Source organism: Octopus bimaculoides, chromosome 8 (assembly GCF_046866305.1).
Source record: "Octopus bimaculoides isolate indiv1 chromosome 8, ASM4686630v1, whole genome shotgun sequence".
NCBI lineage: Eukaryota > Metazoa > Mollusca > Cephalopoda > Octopoda > Octopodidae > Octopus > Octopus bimaculoides.
Genome location: NC_142935.1, coordinates 16,111,430 through 16,128,777, shown reverse-complemented (window position 1 = coordinate 16,128,777; position 17,348 = coordinate 16,111,430). Strand labels below are relative to the sequence as shown.

At 37.4% G+C, this 17,348-nt stretch overlaps 2 protein-coding genes across 5 annotated transcripts in view; one reads left to right on the top strand and one right to left on the bottom strand.

Annotated features, from left to right (window-relative positions):
- The window catches only part of LOC106867171 (solute carrier family 4 member 11), a 91,609-nt gene extending 83,702 nt beyond the window's left edge, over positions 1-7,907 (top strand). The window contains exons 11-18 of the mRNA XM_089356124.1: positions 5,749-5,822; positions 6,180-6,420; positions 6,498-6,601; positions 6,688-6,853; positions 6,939-7,112; positions 7,193-7,388; positions 7,469-7,638; positions 7,792-7,907. Coding sequence (XP_089212250.1) covers positions 5,749-5,822; positions 6,180-6,420; positions 6,498-6,601; positions 6,688-6,853; positions 6,939-7,112; positions 7,193-7,388; positions 7,469-7,638; positions 7,792-7,846 — 1,180 coding nt within the window. The 3' untranslated portion in view covers positions 7,847-7,907. The remainder of the gene's footprint in view (positions 1-5,748; positions 5,823-6,179; positions 6,421-6,497; positions 6,602-6,687; positions 6,854-6,938; positions 7,113-7,192; positions 7,389-7,468; positions 7,639-7,791) is intronic.
- Positions 7,907-12,998, bottom strand: LOC106867170 (uncharacterized). Of its 4 annotated transcripts, none has more exons than XM_089356126.1 (7): positions 12,670-12,998; positions 10,782-10,950; positions 10,338-10,613; positions 9,910-9,981; positions 9,727-9,813; positions 9,361-9,592; positions 7,907-9,068 (listed from the first exon to the last, which is right to left on the bottom strand). In XM_089356126.1, the coding sequence occupies exons 1-7, from the start codon at positions 12,908-12,910 to the stop codon at positions 8,805-8,807; spliced, it is 1,341 nt and encodes a 446-aa protein (XP_089212252.1). In that variant the 5' UTR covers positions 12,911-12,998; the 3' UTR covers positions 7,907-8,804. The 4 variants fall into 4 exon arrangements, with proteins under 4 accessions (XP_089212252.1, XP_089212254.1, XP_089212251.1 ...); XM_089356128.1 differs by having other exon boundaries at positions 9,727-9,798; XM_089356125.1 differs by having other exon boundaries at positions 10,338-10,617; positions 10,783-10,950.
- Between the last annotated feature and the right edge of the window lie 4,350 nt (positions 12,999-17,348).

Here is a 17,348-nt window from a genome sequence, read left to right as displayed (position 1 = left end):
GTAGTGGTAAGCAACAAAGAAGGGGTTTGGTGAGGAGAGACTGAATAGATAGACCCAATCTGATGGCATCCCTTGTGAAAGAGACAATACAGAGAGATAGCAGGGAAGCATACTGGTAGGAGAAGGGGTGAGTGAGAGATGAAAGAGTAATGAAGGTAGCAGAGAATGATATGTGGAAACTTAATATGAACACAACGATGAAGAGAGAAATCCAAATATAAATATTTTTTTTCTACTCTAGGCACAAGGCACGGCATTTTGGGGGAGGGGGGCCAGTCAATTAGATTGACCCCAGTAAGCAACTGGTACTTAATTTATCGACCCCGAAAGGATGAAAAGCAAAGATGACCTCAGCAGAATTTGAACTCAGAATGTAAAGACAGACGAAATACTGCTAAGCATTTCGCCCAGCATGCTAACAGTTCTGCCAGCTCACTGCCTTCCAAATCTCTTTTACTCTTTTATTTGTAGATTTTCAGATATGTGTTTGATAAAATAATCTCTAGATTACAACTATCTTGTCTGATAGTCAATACTCATGGATGAGCTTAATAGGGTAAATTCCAGGGTCAATACCAAAATTATATACATATCATTTAACATCCATTTTCCATGCTGGCATGGGTTTGACTATATTATAAATGGACACACCTCTTTCAAATGAAGTGACAGAAAGTACAACCAGATACCAAAGCGTAGTGAATGTTACATATCCTGTTCATTTTAAAACACTACAGTTGTCCCCTCATAGCTCAAGTTTATAAGTTAGATATACCCAAAATAGATGTATCTATCACCCTTCACTGCTATCTCCCTTTCCACACAAGTTGATTTTTTATACATATCATTAGGTATGCACATTTCCATTCAATAGAAATCTCTAATATACCCAGCCAAAAAGAACCCAATAGCCAAATCTCATTCTACAATAATGGAATAAATAAGCAATGCATCGCATGAAAATATAGCAACCAAAACACTAAAGATATCATCATATTCCTTATATTGTTGATCTGACATTCTCAAATGTTTACACAGCAAAAGGTTGTTTTCTTTTCAGAGGCTGCAAACGTTACACCCGTGAAAACTTCCAACTCTACATGTTCTCATATACATCAGAGTACTTCTTAATTTTTTGTTTTTTAAAACACTACTGTCTGAACGTCAAGCATTTACACATCAATATTCTGTAATGTTTAAAACTAGTCAAGCAACATCCTCTCTCTCTCTTTTTTTAGCTACGAAAATTTGTTGATTAGATATCAGATCTATAGAAACCCATTCAGTGTTTTTTCTTTCCCTCTTCACAGTACTAAATAACTTGCTTCCATCCAGAATCATTTCGCTTGAAAACCCGTGCCTCACACCGAATGTTATCTCTTATCACTAACCTGCTATAATTCTAAACCAGGTATAGGTAGCTGTGTTCAAGAAGCGGGTGGCATGAAACATGGTTCATCATCAGGCGGGCCGCACTACTAAAAAAAAAAAGGGGAGGGATAATGAATATATTTCGTCAGGTGAAGCCTGAAAGCTTACAGAATTGTTAAATTCCAGGTAAAATGCTTAGCGGTATTTCGTCCGTGTTTACGTTGAGTTCAAATTCCGCCGAGGTTGACTTTGCCTTTCATCCTTCCTGGGTCGATAAAATAAGTACCAGTTGAGCTCCGAGATCGATGTAAACAACTTATTTCCTTCCCTCAGTGAGCCAGCTCACCTTGTGCCAAAATTAGAAACCAATATTTCGTTAGGTATGTGTCTATGACTGTTGTAAACCGTGCATACTACCTCGTTATTCGTAATAACGACAGAGATTATCATTATGAAAATCTTCGGCTTAATTCATAGCATATACATACATAACGCCAGGTGTTTATTTACATGTTACCTCGGCTCATGTAAACAAACGACATATACAGGTAATTTAGAATGTTACCTTTAATCTATATTCTTTTTCCTATTGTAAATTAATATTACATCCAACAGCTATAAAAAACGTGAACTTTAATGGACAGGTGATAAAACAAGGTTCCTATATATATTTGAAATATATTTCTTTTGCGCAACTCACGAAGATGAATGAAAAAACGAGAGTTGTCTCCCTTAAGCAGAAAGGTTATTTTATTACTTTTTTTCTCCGACTGAAATATAGCACAAGAAATTTCATGTTTACATTGGATGATCGAATATTCTGATTGAAATGTCAAATAAATAAATTGGGTCATCTTATAACAAGAGACTCGTCTGCAAAACTGACTGAATGACATTCTGCACGTGTACGCACACACGTTTTTTAATGCTAAGTTATAAATACAATTTTACACTAAATTGAAGGATTGATTGCACGATACTCGACACTGACTTCGAAGTTTCCACCTGCTGAGCCTATTATATATATATATATATATATATATATATATAAAAGAGGAAGTTATGTGAAATTATGTATTGTATTTGTTTCAGATTGCGGTCATGCTAGGGCACTGCCTAAACTATTGATAATTAAATTTGCTATTTCGTTGGCGTTGTAATTTTCATTTCAAAAACTTTTAATAGTTTGATCAAGCAGTTAACCTATTTATCGATTTTTGCATTTTTAATGTATTCCGTCACTTTATTCAAGAATTTAATTGTTCCTGACCATCACTGAGCGAATTATTCTCTCCACAGCTTAGCAATAACTTAATGTGTATGTTATACAAATCAGTAGCGTGAGAGGGGAGCGACGATGGGGGGGTCCGGTCAGGTGGCGCTTTTGGGTGTTGTAAAACCAGTATAGAAGACTGAGGGGGAAAGGGCACTCGTGGGCGAAACACTGTGGCTATAGAAGATATGTATTATAGTGCGATAGGCTGGTTTATAGGGTTGCTCTGGGTTTCTCGCTAAGGCGATGCCTTACGGTGCATCTTCAGACCCCAAATACTGCTGGCCTGAGGCTTCTTTAAAATATGGAAGAGTAAAAACTAGGTTTTTCCCCTTCCCCCTCCATATTTTCAAGGTCTCAGAAGAGCGAGAAACCTAGGGTAATTCCATAAACCAGCCTATCCCCACTATATTAACTGCTCTACATCTTAGTGCTTCTCCTCCGGATTTATTTCTACAAAGGAGATTATATTATTTGTGAAGTTCGCCTAGCTACGATGAATCCCCACGTTCGAGAGATACCCATGGGTGGTCTAGCTGTGAAATCTCACTCACAGACCTGTCTGAAGTGTGTATGCATGCACCTTGCTTACCGATTTTGTTTTTTTGGCGCACAAGAATGCATGAGGGGTTAAGTTTCAGGCCCACTGTATGGCACCTTGAGCAAGTGTTTTCTGCTATAACCCCAACTAATGCCCTGAGTGAATTTAGTAGAAGCCAGTCAGATATGGGGGACATAAACTAATTCATGCTGGTTAGTTTATGTCCCCCACCCCATAACTTAGCAGTTTGGAATGGAATTGATAGAATAAGTATCAAAGTAATAAAATAAATTCTGTACAATTGACCGAGCCCTTAGAGACAGTGCACCAGCATGGCTACAATGGTCAAAAACAATTAAGAGTATATATCTCCACCAATCCAACTCCACATGACATTCTACCGATCTGTATTGTTAACAAGTTCTACTTTTGATCAATGCTGATTCAGAGTTTACTGAACATAAAACTTTAAATGTGAAGCAGTTTTGCATGGATGGAAGTTGATAATGTAAATATAAGAGTCACTGAGGGCATATTGACTAAAACATGCCTTCAATAGAATATTTTCTTGACCTCAGACTTCCAACATTGGAAATTTGCAAGTAAACCAGTTCTAAATTTCAAGTTCAGACTAAAAAAAAAAAATTTTTAAAAAAAGAACGAAGTAATGGCTGGTATCAGTACTACAGCCAAGTCATAATTTTGCTCAACAAGTGTAGTCTTGGACCAGTTTATCTAACTGCATAGAAAATATTGCTGCAATCAAGTAACCATGACAGAGCAATTTAGTGAATTGCAGGTCCTTGCCTGAATGCTAAAGTGAGGCCAAATGTTCTTACAACTACATTCATGCTACATACTTACTGATATGCAATAGTGAGTCTTTGCACTATCAATTTCTATAACAGTGGAGGTACATGGCTTAGTTGTTAGGGTTTGGGGCTAATAATCCTAAGATTGTGGCTTCGATTCTTGAACCAGGTGAAGTGTTGTGTTCTTGAGCAAAACACTTCATTTCACATTGTTCCTGTCCACTTGGCTAGCAAAAATGACTAATCCGACAACGGACAGGTTTTGTCCAGGGTAGAAATATATGCACCACAGAAACTGGACTTGATGTTCCGATTTTGAGAAAAGGGTTAAACATTTCCCAAACAGACCCTGGTTCTATGTTACAAATGTCTCCATTTTAAAATTATCAAACGAACTTTCAAATAAAATTACTAGTTAATTTGCTCTAAACAAACAAGTGTATTTCACCAGAAATATGGTAATAAAAAGATGAAAGTGTAGTAGACTTCACTTGAAAATTCAAGGGACAGCCATATCCCAAGTTTAGTAAATCATTGAACTTCATGTTCCATGCTGGCATGGGTCAATTTGACAGACTTCGAGGACTATATCATGCTCCAGTCCTGTTTGACATGGTTTGAGGCTAGATGCTTTTTTTTTTTAAGCCAATCACTTTACAGGTTTCACTGAGCACTTCTCCCATGCTAACACCTTTCAGGACCCCCATACAACTTGCAAGACTACAAAACTGTACGAGAGGGAGAACTTTATGCTAAGAGAGAGTACAATAGGCGAGTAGAACAAGTTTCTTATGAAAGGTGCTCCATAACTCACATTCTAGAAAGAATATAGTTCCACACTGGAATTACTACTTCACAGGAAACTATCCCTCAGTAAAAATCTCTATCCTTCAGAAATATCTCTCGTGGTCAGGTGGCATCCCTGTTATAATCATCTTGTCTGCAAGGTTTATTATATTTTGGATCATTTTATTCACAATGTTCAACTATATATCTGGAAGCATAGAATTTGAAGATGCAAATCGAGAACCTTTTATCTCATCTTCAGATTTGCATTTAACTAGAACCACCAGAATGTGAACCAATTTCTAAGTGTATTGTTACACAAAGACTGATACAACAAAACAGCACGTCTCTATTCTCTCACAATTAGGTTTATTATACTGCTCCATTAGCTTCAGGATGTATGCAGATGCTTTTGATTGTTCAAATGTTCCTAAGCCAAATAACCAAATATTGTCAAACACTAATGTACTCCCCTAAAAAAATGAAAGCACTCAAACTGTAGGCCATATTTCCCCCCAAACTTTCAAAGAAACCTCAACATGGTCTTGGTTAGAAGGACTGATCAATTGCACAACTAGAGCCGAGCTGTTTATTTACAAACTCCATAGTCAATCAGAAAAGATTGAACACAACTGGAACCATGTCTTGGACATTTAAAGTTTATTTGAATATGAGAAAAAACCATTATCCCCTATAATAGTCAACAACCAGTAATGCAAGATTTAACATAATTAGTAAAATTCATTAATATCCACTCTTGGCAATAATTTACAGCCAGTGAACCTTTCATTACAAGGTGAAAGATTAAATACAAACTGTACTCTTAAAACCTTGGTCTATACAGTAAACTTTTATAGGCAAGTCTTACACTTTTTTTTCAAAAGTATAAAAAAAATGTAATGATATTCAGAGAAAACATTTCACAGAAAAACAATTTAAAGAAAATACATTTTTTTTAATTGCAGATCCACAGAAGACATTTTCTACACATTTGTTTCATTAATATTTTTTACAGAGGCTATGAGAGAGATGTATAAAAGTAAGTTTAGTTTTATGAAACTTGCACTTTGTTAGTGTTAAGATTTTTTGCACTTCGATGTAGTTGTTGAGAAATTTAGCTGAATGACCATTTACAACTCTAAATTATGCATAAAAAAAGATCTCTCATCCATTCCATGAAAAAGCTATCTGAAAAACCATTCAAATTCATATTTTGTGTTTTAGTACAAAAATATAAAAACGAGTAAAATCACCTGTATTTAAGAATTTGCACTAAAAGGATTATTAGCTGAACAGGCTTGCTCACCACACACAAAAAAAAAAAAAAAAAAAAAATTGATGCTAGATATAATTAAAGATATCTGCTATATTAATTTCTGTAACTTACCATTTGCAGATTTCCAACAACATTACTTTCCTTGTCAAGCTGATATACACTCGGCAAGCCACTGGAATACAACCTTGCATTCCAACACTAATGGTCACCCTCACTTCAGTGCCATTCCTCGAAATAAGCAGCCACACTCGGGTATCATGAAGGTGGATCAACTATGTCAGCAGGAGACAAGTATTTTGTTCCTGTTTCTAATGACTGCAACACTATGGCTGGCAACAACACTTTCCAACTTCACGAAAACGTAAGCTAAATTAAATTTCATTAACTATAAATATTAAAAACATCAGTCGATAATTTTCTCTTTTTCTTATATTCCAGACCTTATTTAAGTGCACAAAAAAGACAGCTGCTGGCTGATTATGCAATCCCACTGACAATTTTGATTATGACAATAGTGTCAACAATATTCTCAAGCATCTACAGTAAGTTCTGGACAAACTTTTACATTTACCTACATATATCAAGAAAAAACCAGTTTCAAAATAAAACCTTTTTTTTTCTTATACAGTGGAACCATTATTACTACCATCAAATGTTACACTTGGTCCGGCACCTTTATACAAACTTTCAGCTGGAGCAGTTGTTACCTCTTTCTTCCTTGGTTTCAGTCTCTCATTACTGTTTTTCATCAATCATAACATCTCAAGTGCTCAAATTAACATGGCAACATACAAGTAAGTTTCCACTTTAGCAATTGAAAACAAAGTCACAAAAGAAAAAACAAAAGCAAAAAAAATTAACAATAGCTTCTATTTTCAGACTTAAGAAAGGATCAGCCTATCACTGGGATTTACTTGTTATAGCTATCATAAACATTATGTTATCAATCATTGGATGTCCATGGATGCATGTAGCCCTCCCAGTGTCTTCACAACATGTCAAGAGTATGGCTCAGATGGAAGAACGAGTTGAGCAAGGAAGTATACATCAAATGTAAGTCAAACAATTCAATCCTAAAAACACTATTTCAAAAACTGGCAAATACCCGTTAACACTAATTACTTCTCTTTCAGCATTGTACAGGTCAGAGAAACCCGTGTAACCAGCCTTCTCTGCTACATGATGCTTGGCCTATCCCTTTTGCTGCTGCCTCATCCACTCGCAGATATCCCAAGACCAGTGTTGTGTGGATTTCTACTCTACATGGCAATCATATTTCTTTCAGACAGACAACTTATCGACAGATTTCTACTCCTAATAACCGAACAGGTAAGTTACTTACTGAAACAAAACAATTAACGAATTAAAATATCTCCTCACTTTTTTAACTAGTCTTTTTTTTTTTCCAGTCATCCTATCCACCAAGTCATTACATCAGACGAGTGCCACAGAGAGATATCCACAAATATACATTTTCCCAGATGGCTCAACTTCTTTTTTTATGTATTTTCGGTCTTGTTCCAGTTCCTTACATACAAATGTTCTTCCCAATGGTAGTGATCTCTCTTGCTTTTATCAGGTAACAATTTTTCTTTTTTCAAAATACAAAATTAAAACTTAACTTAGAAATAAACACTAAGCAATCTAATAAAAGCATCTTCCCTGCTAAGTGAACATTAAACTAATCACTACGAAATGTTAAAGTGAAATATCTTTTCTTTCTTTACAACAGACACTTGTTAGTCCCCAAGGTTGTGGAGAAGAAACATCTCGCTGTACTTGACTAATACCTGCTGGGCATCAAATGAAAATTACTGAAAATAAAAATTAAAAAAAGAAAAAACATCTCACTGTTGTTTGTCTTTAATTTTTGAGTTTGTACACGACAGCTGCAGAGGTCAGTAAGTGCTTGCCAGGAGAGGAGGCTGCAGCAGCAGACATTGCTACAGGGTGGGCGAGATAATAGTGGTACAATCAACAAAGAGTTGTCAAGAAATACAAGACTTTAAAATTGTCAATTTTTATTCTCCAAGAAAGTGACGTCCAGCTTTTTTGAACACATCTGACATCACATGCTGCTACTGCTGCTGCTGTGGAAATAGATTTAACTCCAGGTAAGCACCAGGAGCAAAGGGCAGAAAATGCCCACAGCGGCTGCATGAATGGTCCATTAACATCTCCCTCTTCCCAACAGCAGGTCAACCAGAACAACAGGGGAATGATGGAAATTTTAAAAAAAATTTAAAAAACACACACACATTACTCTTTAATGATGGAAATTGAGAATAGTTTTATCTCTTCCACACTGAATGGAAAATTGCTTCCATTACACTGTAGCAGTCACAACAACAACCACCAATTAACAGGGGATGGGATGGGGCAATTTCCTTTCAAGGAGTAATAAATATTCACAAAATAAGCAGTCCATCATTAATAAGACCACCAGGGTTGATGGCAATTTTGAAGCTTAAGAGTCAATAGCAGCTGCTAGAGAAAGCAGCCTGGACTTCATGAGAGAAGGAGAGTTGGAGGAGAGAGCTGCTGCCAGACCAAACTTCATGCAGTACTGAGTTCAAGTGAAAAAGTGGTAATGAAACCATAGAAAAAACTTGCTGGAGATCTTCGCTCAGTTTCTATCAATATTTGAAGTACAAACGTTCAGTATTCCATGGCAAATCCAACAAGATGATTTATGTTTACATAGCATTTTCATTTCCATGAATAAAGTGAAAAAAGCCATGAAAATCATGCTGCAGTGTGGACAAGACGAGGAAAGTCATTCTCATCATCCATGCATGGAGCAGATTCACGTGGTCCACCTTTCTTCTCTGCTCTGCTGATTGCACGACCACCTCCACGGCCACCTGTGCCTCTTTCTCCACCACCTCTTTCCGCACCACTTCCACGTCCACGTCTGCCACCACCACGTCCACGGCGTGGGGAATCATTAAATGTAATCTTGATGTTGTGGAGGATGTTCTTGCCACGACGAGGTTCATCTTCATAACCCTAATGGGAAGAGAAAGAAAAAAAAACAATTACAATCAATATTTAAATGCAGTTAAAATGTTTACTTCTTACAATCTACTAACGAGCCTCAGGCTGCAATCTCACATCTGAGGTAATCCAATAAAATGATTCAGTGATAAATATAGTAGCTGTACAGTCCTACCCATGCCAGCATAGGAGGCAGACATTAAACGATGAAATAGTAATGAAGTGCATACATCAAGTCAGAATTACTACCAGAGATATAGTCATTGAATTTTAAGTAACAAAGCAAAACAAACAAAAAACTCACTTCGTCCTCATCCTCATCTTCATCCTCATCATCAGATTCTTTCTTTTTCAGAACGTAGGTCTTCTTCCACTGAGACTCATCAACCCCTTCATTGGGCTTGCGGATGTTGAACTCAGTTTTTACACGGTTTTTCTTTTCCAGGGCCTTCCATTCGTCCAGAGTCATTTGCTTGACGATTTGCTCTTCGTCAGGCACTTCAGGATTGGCCTCCGTGGTCTCTGCAGTGGTCTCACTGGAAACAGATTAATAAAATGATAAAGAACTATTATAGCTCCTGGCCGTGATTGTCTAGTGGTTTGGACCCCACGTTATATACATATAGATTAGCTATAGAAAATGGCTGAAGACAATTTTAATTTTACTTACTTAGGATCCTGGTTTTCGGCATCCTCTGCTTGGGCACTCCACTCCTGAGTTTCAGTCTCCTTGAGCTGCTCCCTAGAATTGGTCGAACTAAATAATTAGGTTTCTATCGACCAGGACATAATTTGATACAGAACGTTAAATACATCATAACCAATTAGTTAACACATTGCAATCTATACTCACTCCATATCATCTTTCATTGTTCCCCAATTGTGGGAACCACCACCTTCCTTTTTCTCAACTGCCTTTACTCCACTGCAAATGTAAAAATATATCTGATTAGACATCAGCAAAAAGCAATAAAATCAAAAACATGGTAAAACAATTAAGTAAGGCCATTGTGGGCTACCATCACTACTAAGTGTATCATCTCTTTTGTACCATTGTGGTATTAATATCAACCTCAAAAGTACGAAAGGCAAATCAGTAGTAAAAAAGGATATTGAAGGCCAAACAAAGAAACAAGCAATCCGTCCGAAATTATACAATAAACAAAATGTCATTCATCACATAAGAGATAACTAAAGTAACCCAATTCATTAATTTCTTCGAACATAGAAACCGATGAACAACGTAAGAGAATGTTATAACAATAGTAATAAGATACTTACGTTTTATCACTGCCACTGTGTCGTTCAAATTCCCTTTTTCCGCCACGATCACTGAAACTAACTCCACGACCTCCCCGGCCACCGCCTCGGCCACCACGCCGTCCTCTGCCCCGAAAGCCATCCGATCGTCCAAAACTGCCCTCTTCTGAGTTGCGATTGAAACCGAAACCTTCAGAGCGACCACCGCTGAAACCTTCCGACTTGCCAGATCCACCTTCAGGGCGGCCGAAACCGTCCGAACGTCCACTAGATCGGTTAAAACCGTCTGACCTCTCCCTGCAGTAAGATCGAAAAACAAAACACGATAATAATAAAACAAAATGAAAGTACAACTTGCATCTACATTTGTAAGAAAGCCTAAGGGACAGACAGTTGTTCGAGTAGTCATTTCGTTTATTTATTTTTTTTTTCTTCTTAAACTCATAAGCGATCTCTGGTACTTACCGATAATCAGACGAGAAATCATCCCTTCGCCGAGGAGGTCGGCGCTCTGTTTCATTGTCCCCAAATTCATTGGAATCTTTGGATTCGGTCTCTCGATTCGGCCGGAAACTTCTTCCTCGTCCTCTGTTCTGACCGCGAGGGGCACTTTCTCTTCTATTGCTTTCTACCACTAAACGAGGGGAGGGGAAGTAGAGAAAAATGGAACAGTTTCAGAAACGTAGTAGAAAAGAAAATTAACTCACACACACACACAATACAAGAGCCTAACGAAAAAGAAAAAGAATTTAAGTGCGAAGATGAAAATAAAACAAGAAACGATAAAACCACAGGTCAACACTTGAAATAAACAAATACGTCTTTATTTGTCGAATCAGTAGACATTCATATTAGCCCGAGTTCGTCCGACTTACATTGTAGCATAGTCTTATATGGTAATGAGGGGGAAAGATCACATTACAAAATAAATCTTCTACAACGGCAACACTCTGTTGTTTAATTAATTAATAACATTATTGTTTAATGGTTTTAGTTTACAATTAAAAAAATTTATTTCACAAGGGAGGAGGAAAAAATAATAATGAATAAGCAAGCGAGTAAGCTGGAGCAGCAGAAAGGCGAGTGGCGGGGCAAAGTAGTCAAGATGGCGTCCAGCATGCTAGAAAGATGGCGGCTAAGAGTGTTGAAAAAAGCACATGGACCAGCATACACACACACACGCACACACATTCATATATATACACACACGCACGCATATGTACATACGTGAATAGAAATACATAGTCACACACAAATATATATACATGTATTTAAAGACGGTCGACACTGGCAGGACAGGCAATATCTGCACGTGCACACCAACATGAATGAAGAGAGGGGCGCAAACATCAGGTGAAATAATTCAATCCATTTCATATATACTCATTAAATTTCTTTCACCTCTTCTTTTTGTACTATACACTCACCCATAAGATTTTTTCCTTTCATGTAATTAATTAATTACAAATATTGAAAAGTAACGACGAATATATAAATACAATGAAATTATCACTCAGTAGAACAAAAAAAGAAAAAAAAAGAAAACTCCAATACAGTGCTTTAATTCTTGATGCAGCATCAGTAGATAATATATAGATCTATTGCTTTCACATGTGTGCGCGTGTATATAATATACATACATGCACATCTGCGACACTTGAAATCCCCCAATTTCCCACGAAACTGATTGAATTTTTTTTTCTTCAATAACAGATCCCTAAACGTTAAAATCGTCTTGAGCACTTAAATATATAGACATACATTGATAAATATATATATTCCACATCGATATATACACACACTTACACATTGATATATGTATATATACACATATATATAAACGCCAATCGGTAGTCAGTGAGATATGCGATGGCGGCGGGAATGTCTTATCAAACTCGCCATGTTATCGCAGACAAGAGATTTTTATTTCAAACGATCGAGTGGAAAAAAAGCACTTGATATGAAGCTTAATACATAACTAGTGGCGGCTAGTCGTGCTTAAATACTTAAATAGTAATGCCTAGATGGGTGACCTTCACCTAATCATCACCAGACAGACATTCTATTTAGGCACAATGCAGTTTAGTCACCTCGTGTGTTCTCTTAATGAATTTTTGTCATTCTCGTTCGACCTGACATTTTTTTCTAAACTTAATATCAAATACAAAATACCAAGATTCAGAAATGAGAATTTACAATACGTTGCTTAAATCGAAGCTGCAGGTAAATGAAGCAGAAAAGAATATAAATCGTACCATGTGGAACCTTCCAGGGAAGATTAGAAAATAACGCTGTCTATGAACAAATACAATAAATCATCGAAATCGAAGCATATTAAAATATTTCTATTTACCATCTCTCCGCTGTGAACTCTGTTCTGGTGCCTTTGATTTGGATTCCTGCGGACTGGGTGCAACTGGCTTTTTGGTGGATTTATTATTAGCTTTATTAGCTTTGGACTTATCCACTTCCTTTTTAACTGTGTCCTTCTTTTTCACTTTAGCTTCCTGCTGATGAAGCATATCCAGTGGATCAGCATCATCGTAGAAAAGCGCATACTTGTTGGAAACAACTATGCCGTACTGGTTCTCCATCGTTCCTCTGATTGAAGAGGATGCCAATGGATTCCACACCTGACGGCTGCCCTCCTGCTCTTAGCTCTCCAATATGGCGTGTTAGTTTAGATACAAGCAATGCATCTCGGGCACATCTGACGTCACTACCCATATATGGTAAAGCTGGCGGGAAGGGCGTCAATTACTTATTTCCAGACCAATATATTTAATATATATTTTTTTTAATGTTCTAACTTTACTTATATATTGATTAAAATGTTTAGATTTTTAGGGAGTAAACTTTAAAATTTATCCTTTAAAATGCAAATTTCAATATTGCCAATTTTACCCATCGGCCTCACATCGCGGGAAATTGCACTTAGTTGGTTGCTATGGGAAGGAGGGGGAGGTTGCATGGCCGGTTTTTAACATAAACACGTCCAGGCATGCTTTGCAGTGGCAACTACCTGCCCTCCGGCTGGAATTGTATTGTTGTATTCCCATTTTTTCCAGGGAAAAATGCAATTTCAGTCATCAGCTTCTCAACTAGGACTTGCAATTCCTCAACTGATGAATGGCCACTTTGCTACCGATGATGTGTTTATGGTGCCTTGGAAGTGGTCCAGAGATGGTGATGATGATGAGGTGTCTGTCGCACGCATTCAGTTCAACTTAGATACAGCTTCTCTGGGACAAACCGATTATTCGAAATGCGAAAGGAAGGGCGTAGTAGATGGTGAAAACGAAGATGGTGAAAATTCGGTGCGTCGAGGTCGACCTCGAGCAGACAGTATTTCGTCTCTGATTTTGGAAGGTTACTCCTCTCGCAGCGACATACGATGTCAGCTCTGTTGGCGAGTGTTTCCCAGGGAGAAATCTCTCCAAGCTCATCTCAGAACCCATACTGGTCAGTAAAATTCTCTTGTACATACACACACATTTACACATTCTGCATGATTTCACTTTTAATATCATTTGTTTTGTCAAAACATGTTTTTCTTCAGTTGCTGTTCTGAATTTCATTACATTCTCTCCAAATAACCTTTCTAGTATCTGTGTATATTTATGTGTCTACTTATATGTACTGTTTGTCTTATATCTATTTATATGTATTTATCTGTGTATATTTATATGTATTACTAAAGATTCGCTTCGTCGAAATTAATAAAAAGAATTTTTTATCTTAGCGAAAATATCAGCAAAAATTAAAAACTATTGATCTTCGATTATAAAGCAATAATCGAAATATATGTTTATACACCAAATGAATTTTCTTTTAATAAAAAATATATATATACTTCATCAATGTCTTAGCCATCACCTTTACGATTTTATCTCTTCAATTCAAATTTCTTGTTTCATAGATTTTCTGAAGGGATTTTTTATATAAAATATATTTATGTATTCCTTTTACTGTTTAATTTAATTGTAAATATTTATCCGTGCGATTGTAGCTATTATAATGAAACAGAATTTTTATTTGCTAACATAGATCATGTTTGGGCAAAACCATTGAGAGAAAGAGAGATAGCTTGTTATATAGTCGCTCGACCGGCTAAAAATAGCAGCTAAATTTTCAAATTGCACATTAGACCTGATGACCATGGTTAAAATGGATTTGACCATAGATTTACTCAACATGGTTTGATTTGGAAATCAGACAGCCAACAGTAATCTATTTCTATGATAGCTCTTAGTCGTGTCAGCTGCTATTTTAATTGTACGAATAACATCGTATCAAATGTCATAACATATATAGTGTAAACATTCTTGTATGAGATATATATATATATATATGCTGTGCCGGATTTAGAATTGGTGAGATGCGAAAGTATTGCAAACCTTGGAAAATCTCTAAGAATGACACTAGGTCGCGTATATGTCACTCTCTTAATTATTTTGAATCCATCCTGCATAGTGAGCCCTTAACTTGTATAGTTTATGCCTAAATCTGGCATTGTGTTGGGGTGAGGTTTACATATAAACTTGTGACTTCCAAAACAGTATAACTAAGGCCTTCGAGAGAACTTTTGCCAGCTGGAGCAAAATTTTATTCGTGTGTTGGGATCAAGAGAACCCTTTTTCAAAATTCAAGAGGGTGGTGAGGGTTTCTTTGAGGGGGACCCTTAAGGTATTCACGGGCCTCTGGATCTCGTAATATACATTCTGCATGCAACGATCGTATTCATATACATTTGTGTGAGGATTTCTTTTATACGAGTTATTTTAATTAAAAAAAAAAAAGTTTCAGTTTTGGGGTCCCTGTAACCAAATAGCAAATTGGGGATCCACAATAATAATTTAAGGGCCCCTGAAAAAATTTGGCTTTAGATGTGTATGTATTGGTATCTACTGCAAGAAACAGCTCCCTTTCTGCTAATATTTTACATAGTCCAACGTACACAAGTTAATGTGTGAAAAACAAAATAGGAACTTTGAAAGGAATAACTCTAAAACTAGTCTTTGAATACTGAATGGCTATGTGGAGGGGCAGCAGAATAAAATAGTAATCAAAAGGGTCCATAGTTGAAAAATGATAAAGAACCTTTGAGGTAATATTATCCATGTTACACACGCGACGAGCTTCTTTCAGTTTCTGTCTACCAAATCTACTCACAAGGGGGATAGTTGACCTGGGGCTATAGAAGACTGACCAAGACCACAAGTCAATATTTCGTTTAGGCATTGCAGTGCCAATTACCTGATGTTACAACTCAATATACATATGTTTCAGAATGGATCGTCAGTCGAATACAGAGCAGTAATAAGAAATTTGCGATGAGGAAGGAATACATAATTATGTTATAAACTTCATTAGCTTGCAGCTGCTTCTGCTATAAGATGCAATGCTCTCATAGTTGAGTGCTTGAGTATCACACTATAGCTTCAAACAAGAATACACACGCGTGCGCGAACACACACATGTATTATTGTGGGGTAGGCAGGTTTATAGGGTTACCTTAAAGCTAAACCCCTTATGAGCAAGAAAGCCAGGATAACCCCATAAACTGGCCTACCCCACTATAATATTAAGTGCTCTACGTCTTAGAGTGTGCTTCTCCTCCGAATTTATGTATTTCTATAAATGATATATATATATATATAAATATCATCTTCTTCATCATTGTTTAACGTCCGCCTTCCATGCTGGCATAGGTTCAACAGTTTGACTGAGGACTGGTGAACCAGATGGCTGCACCAGGCTCCAATCTGATCTGGCAGAGTTTCTACAGCTGGATGCCCTTCCTAACGCCAACCACTCCGAGATTGTAGTGGGTGCTTTTATGTGCCACTGGCACGAGGGCCAGTCAGGCGGTACTGGCAACGGCCACCCTCGAAATGGTGTTTTTATGTGTCACCTGCACAGGAGCCAGTCCAATGGCACTGGCAACACCCTCGCTCAAAGTTGTTTTCCACATACCACCAGCACAAGTGCCAGTAAGGTGACGCTGGTAACGATCACGCTCAAATGGTGCCTTTTACGTGCCACCGGCATGGAAGCCAGACGGCTGCTCTGGCAACGATCATGCTCAGATGGTGCTCTTAGCACAGGTGCCAGTCATCAAATTTGGTTCCATTTTGATTTCACTTACCTCAACAGGTCTTCGCAAGCAGAGTTTAGTGTCCAATGAAGGAAAAGTACGCATAAGTGGGTTGGTTACACCCCTGGCATCGGGCAGGGATTATGGTCTCACTTGGCTTGCCGGGGTCATCTCACGCACAGCATATTTCCAAAGGTCTCGGTCACTAGTCATATGAATATGTGTGTTTACTACATATACACAAAACCTTAAAGAATGGTATAACATCACTGACTCCAGCTTGTCTTTTTGCCACTTAGCACTACTAGAGAGTTTTTGCAATGCAGTGCAAGTTGCACAAAATTCCAATTATGCATTATTAATTTGTGTTATCTTCATCCTTATGTCTCATTGTCCTTTTATGTTTTTTTGTAACTTTGTTTTAAATCTTAATGTCCTTTCATGTATTACTTGGGTGTGTTAGTTTTAACTAGTTTGGCAAATGTGTATATGTCAGTGTTAGTGTTGGAAAAAGTCAGACTCAGTTAATGAGTTGACACCCATATATCATCAACATTTAACGTCCGTTGTCCATGCTGGCATGGGTTGGATGGTTTGACCGGGAATGCACCAGACTCCTGTCTGACTTGGCATGGTTCCTATAGCTGCTGAATGCCCTTCTTAACACCAACCACACCAAGAGTGTAATAGGTGCTTTTATGTATCAGTTATGTGGCACCGGCATCAGCCACATTGCCTCCATGAGGCCCAACCCTTGAATGGTGCTTTTTACATGCCGCTGGCATGGGTGCCTGTTATGTGGCACCAGTATCGGCCGCATTTCCTCATATATATATAAGAGCATTGTAATTTATTTGAAGCATTGCATATTGTTTTAAAAACAGGTTTGAGCAATGGTGATGAGAAGTTAGGCAGAATATGTAAGGTAATGCCAG

Bases quoted from the DNA above. Each gene is read 5' to 3' on its own strand.
- LOC106867170 (XM_089356125.1), bottom strand. From the start codon at position 12,910: ATGGAGAACCAGTACGGCATAGTTGTTTCCAACAAGTATGCGCTTTTC. The intron at 9,814-9,909 runs GTGAGTATAGAT...CTAATTATTTAG, and splicing joins ACAATGAAAGATGATATGGA to TTCGACCAATTCTAGGGAGC. The intron at 9,069-9,360 runs GTGAGTTTTTTG...TCTTCCCATTAG, and splicing joins AAGATGAGGATGAGGACGAA to GGTTATGAAGATGAACCTCG.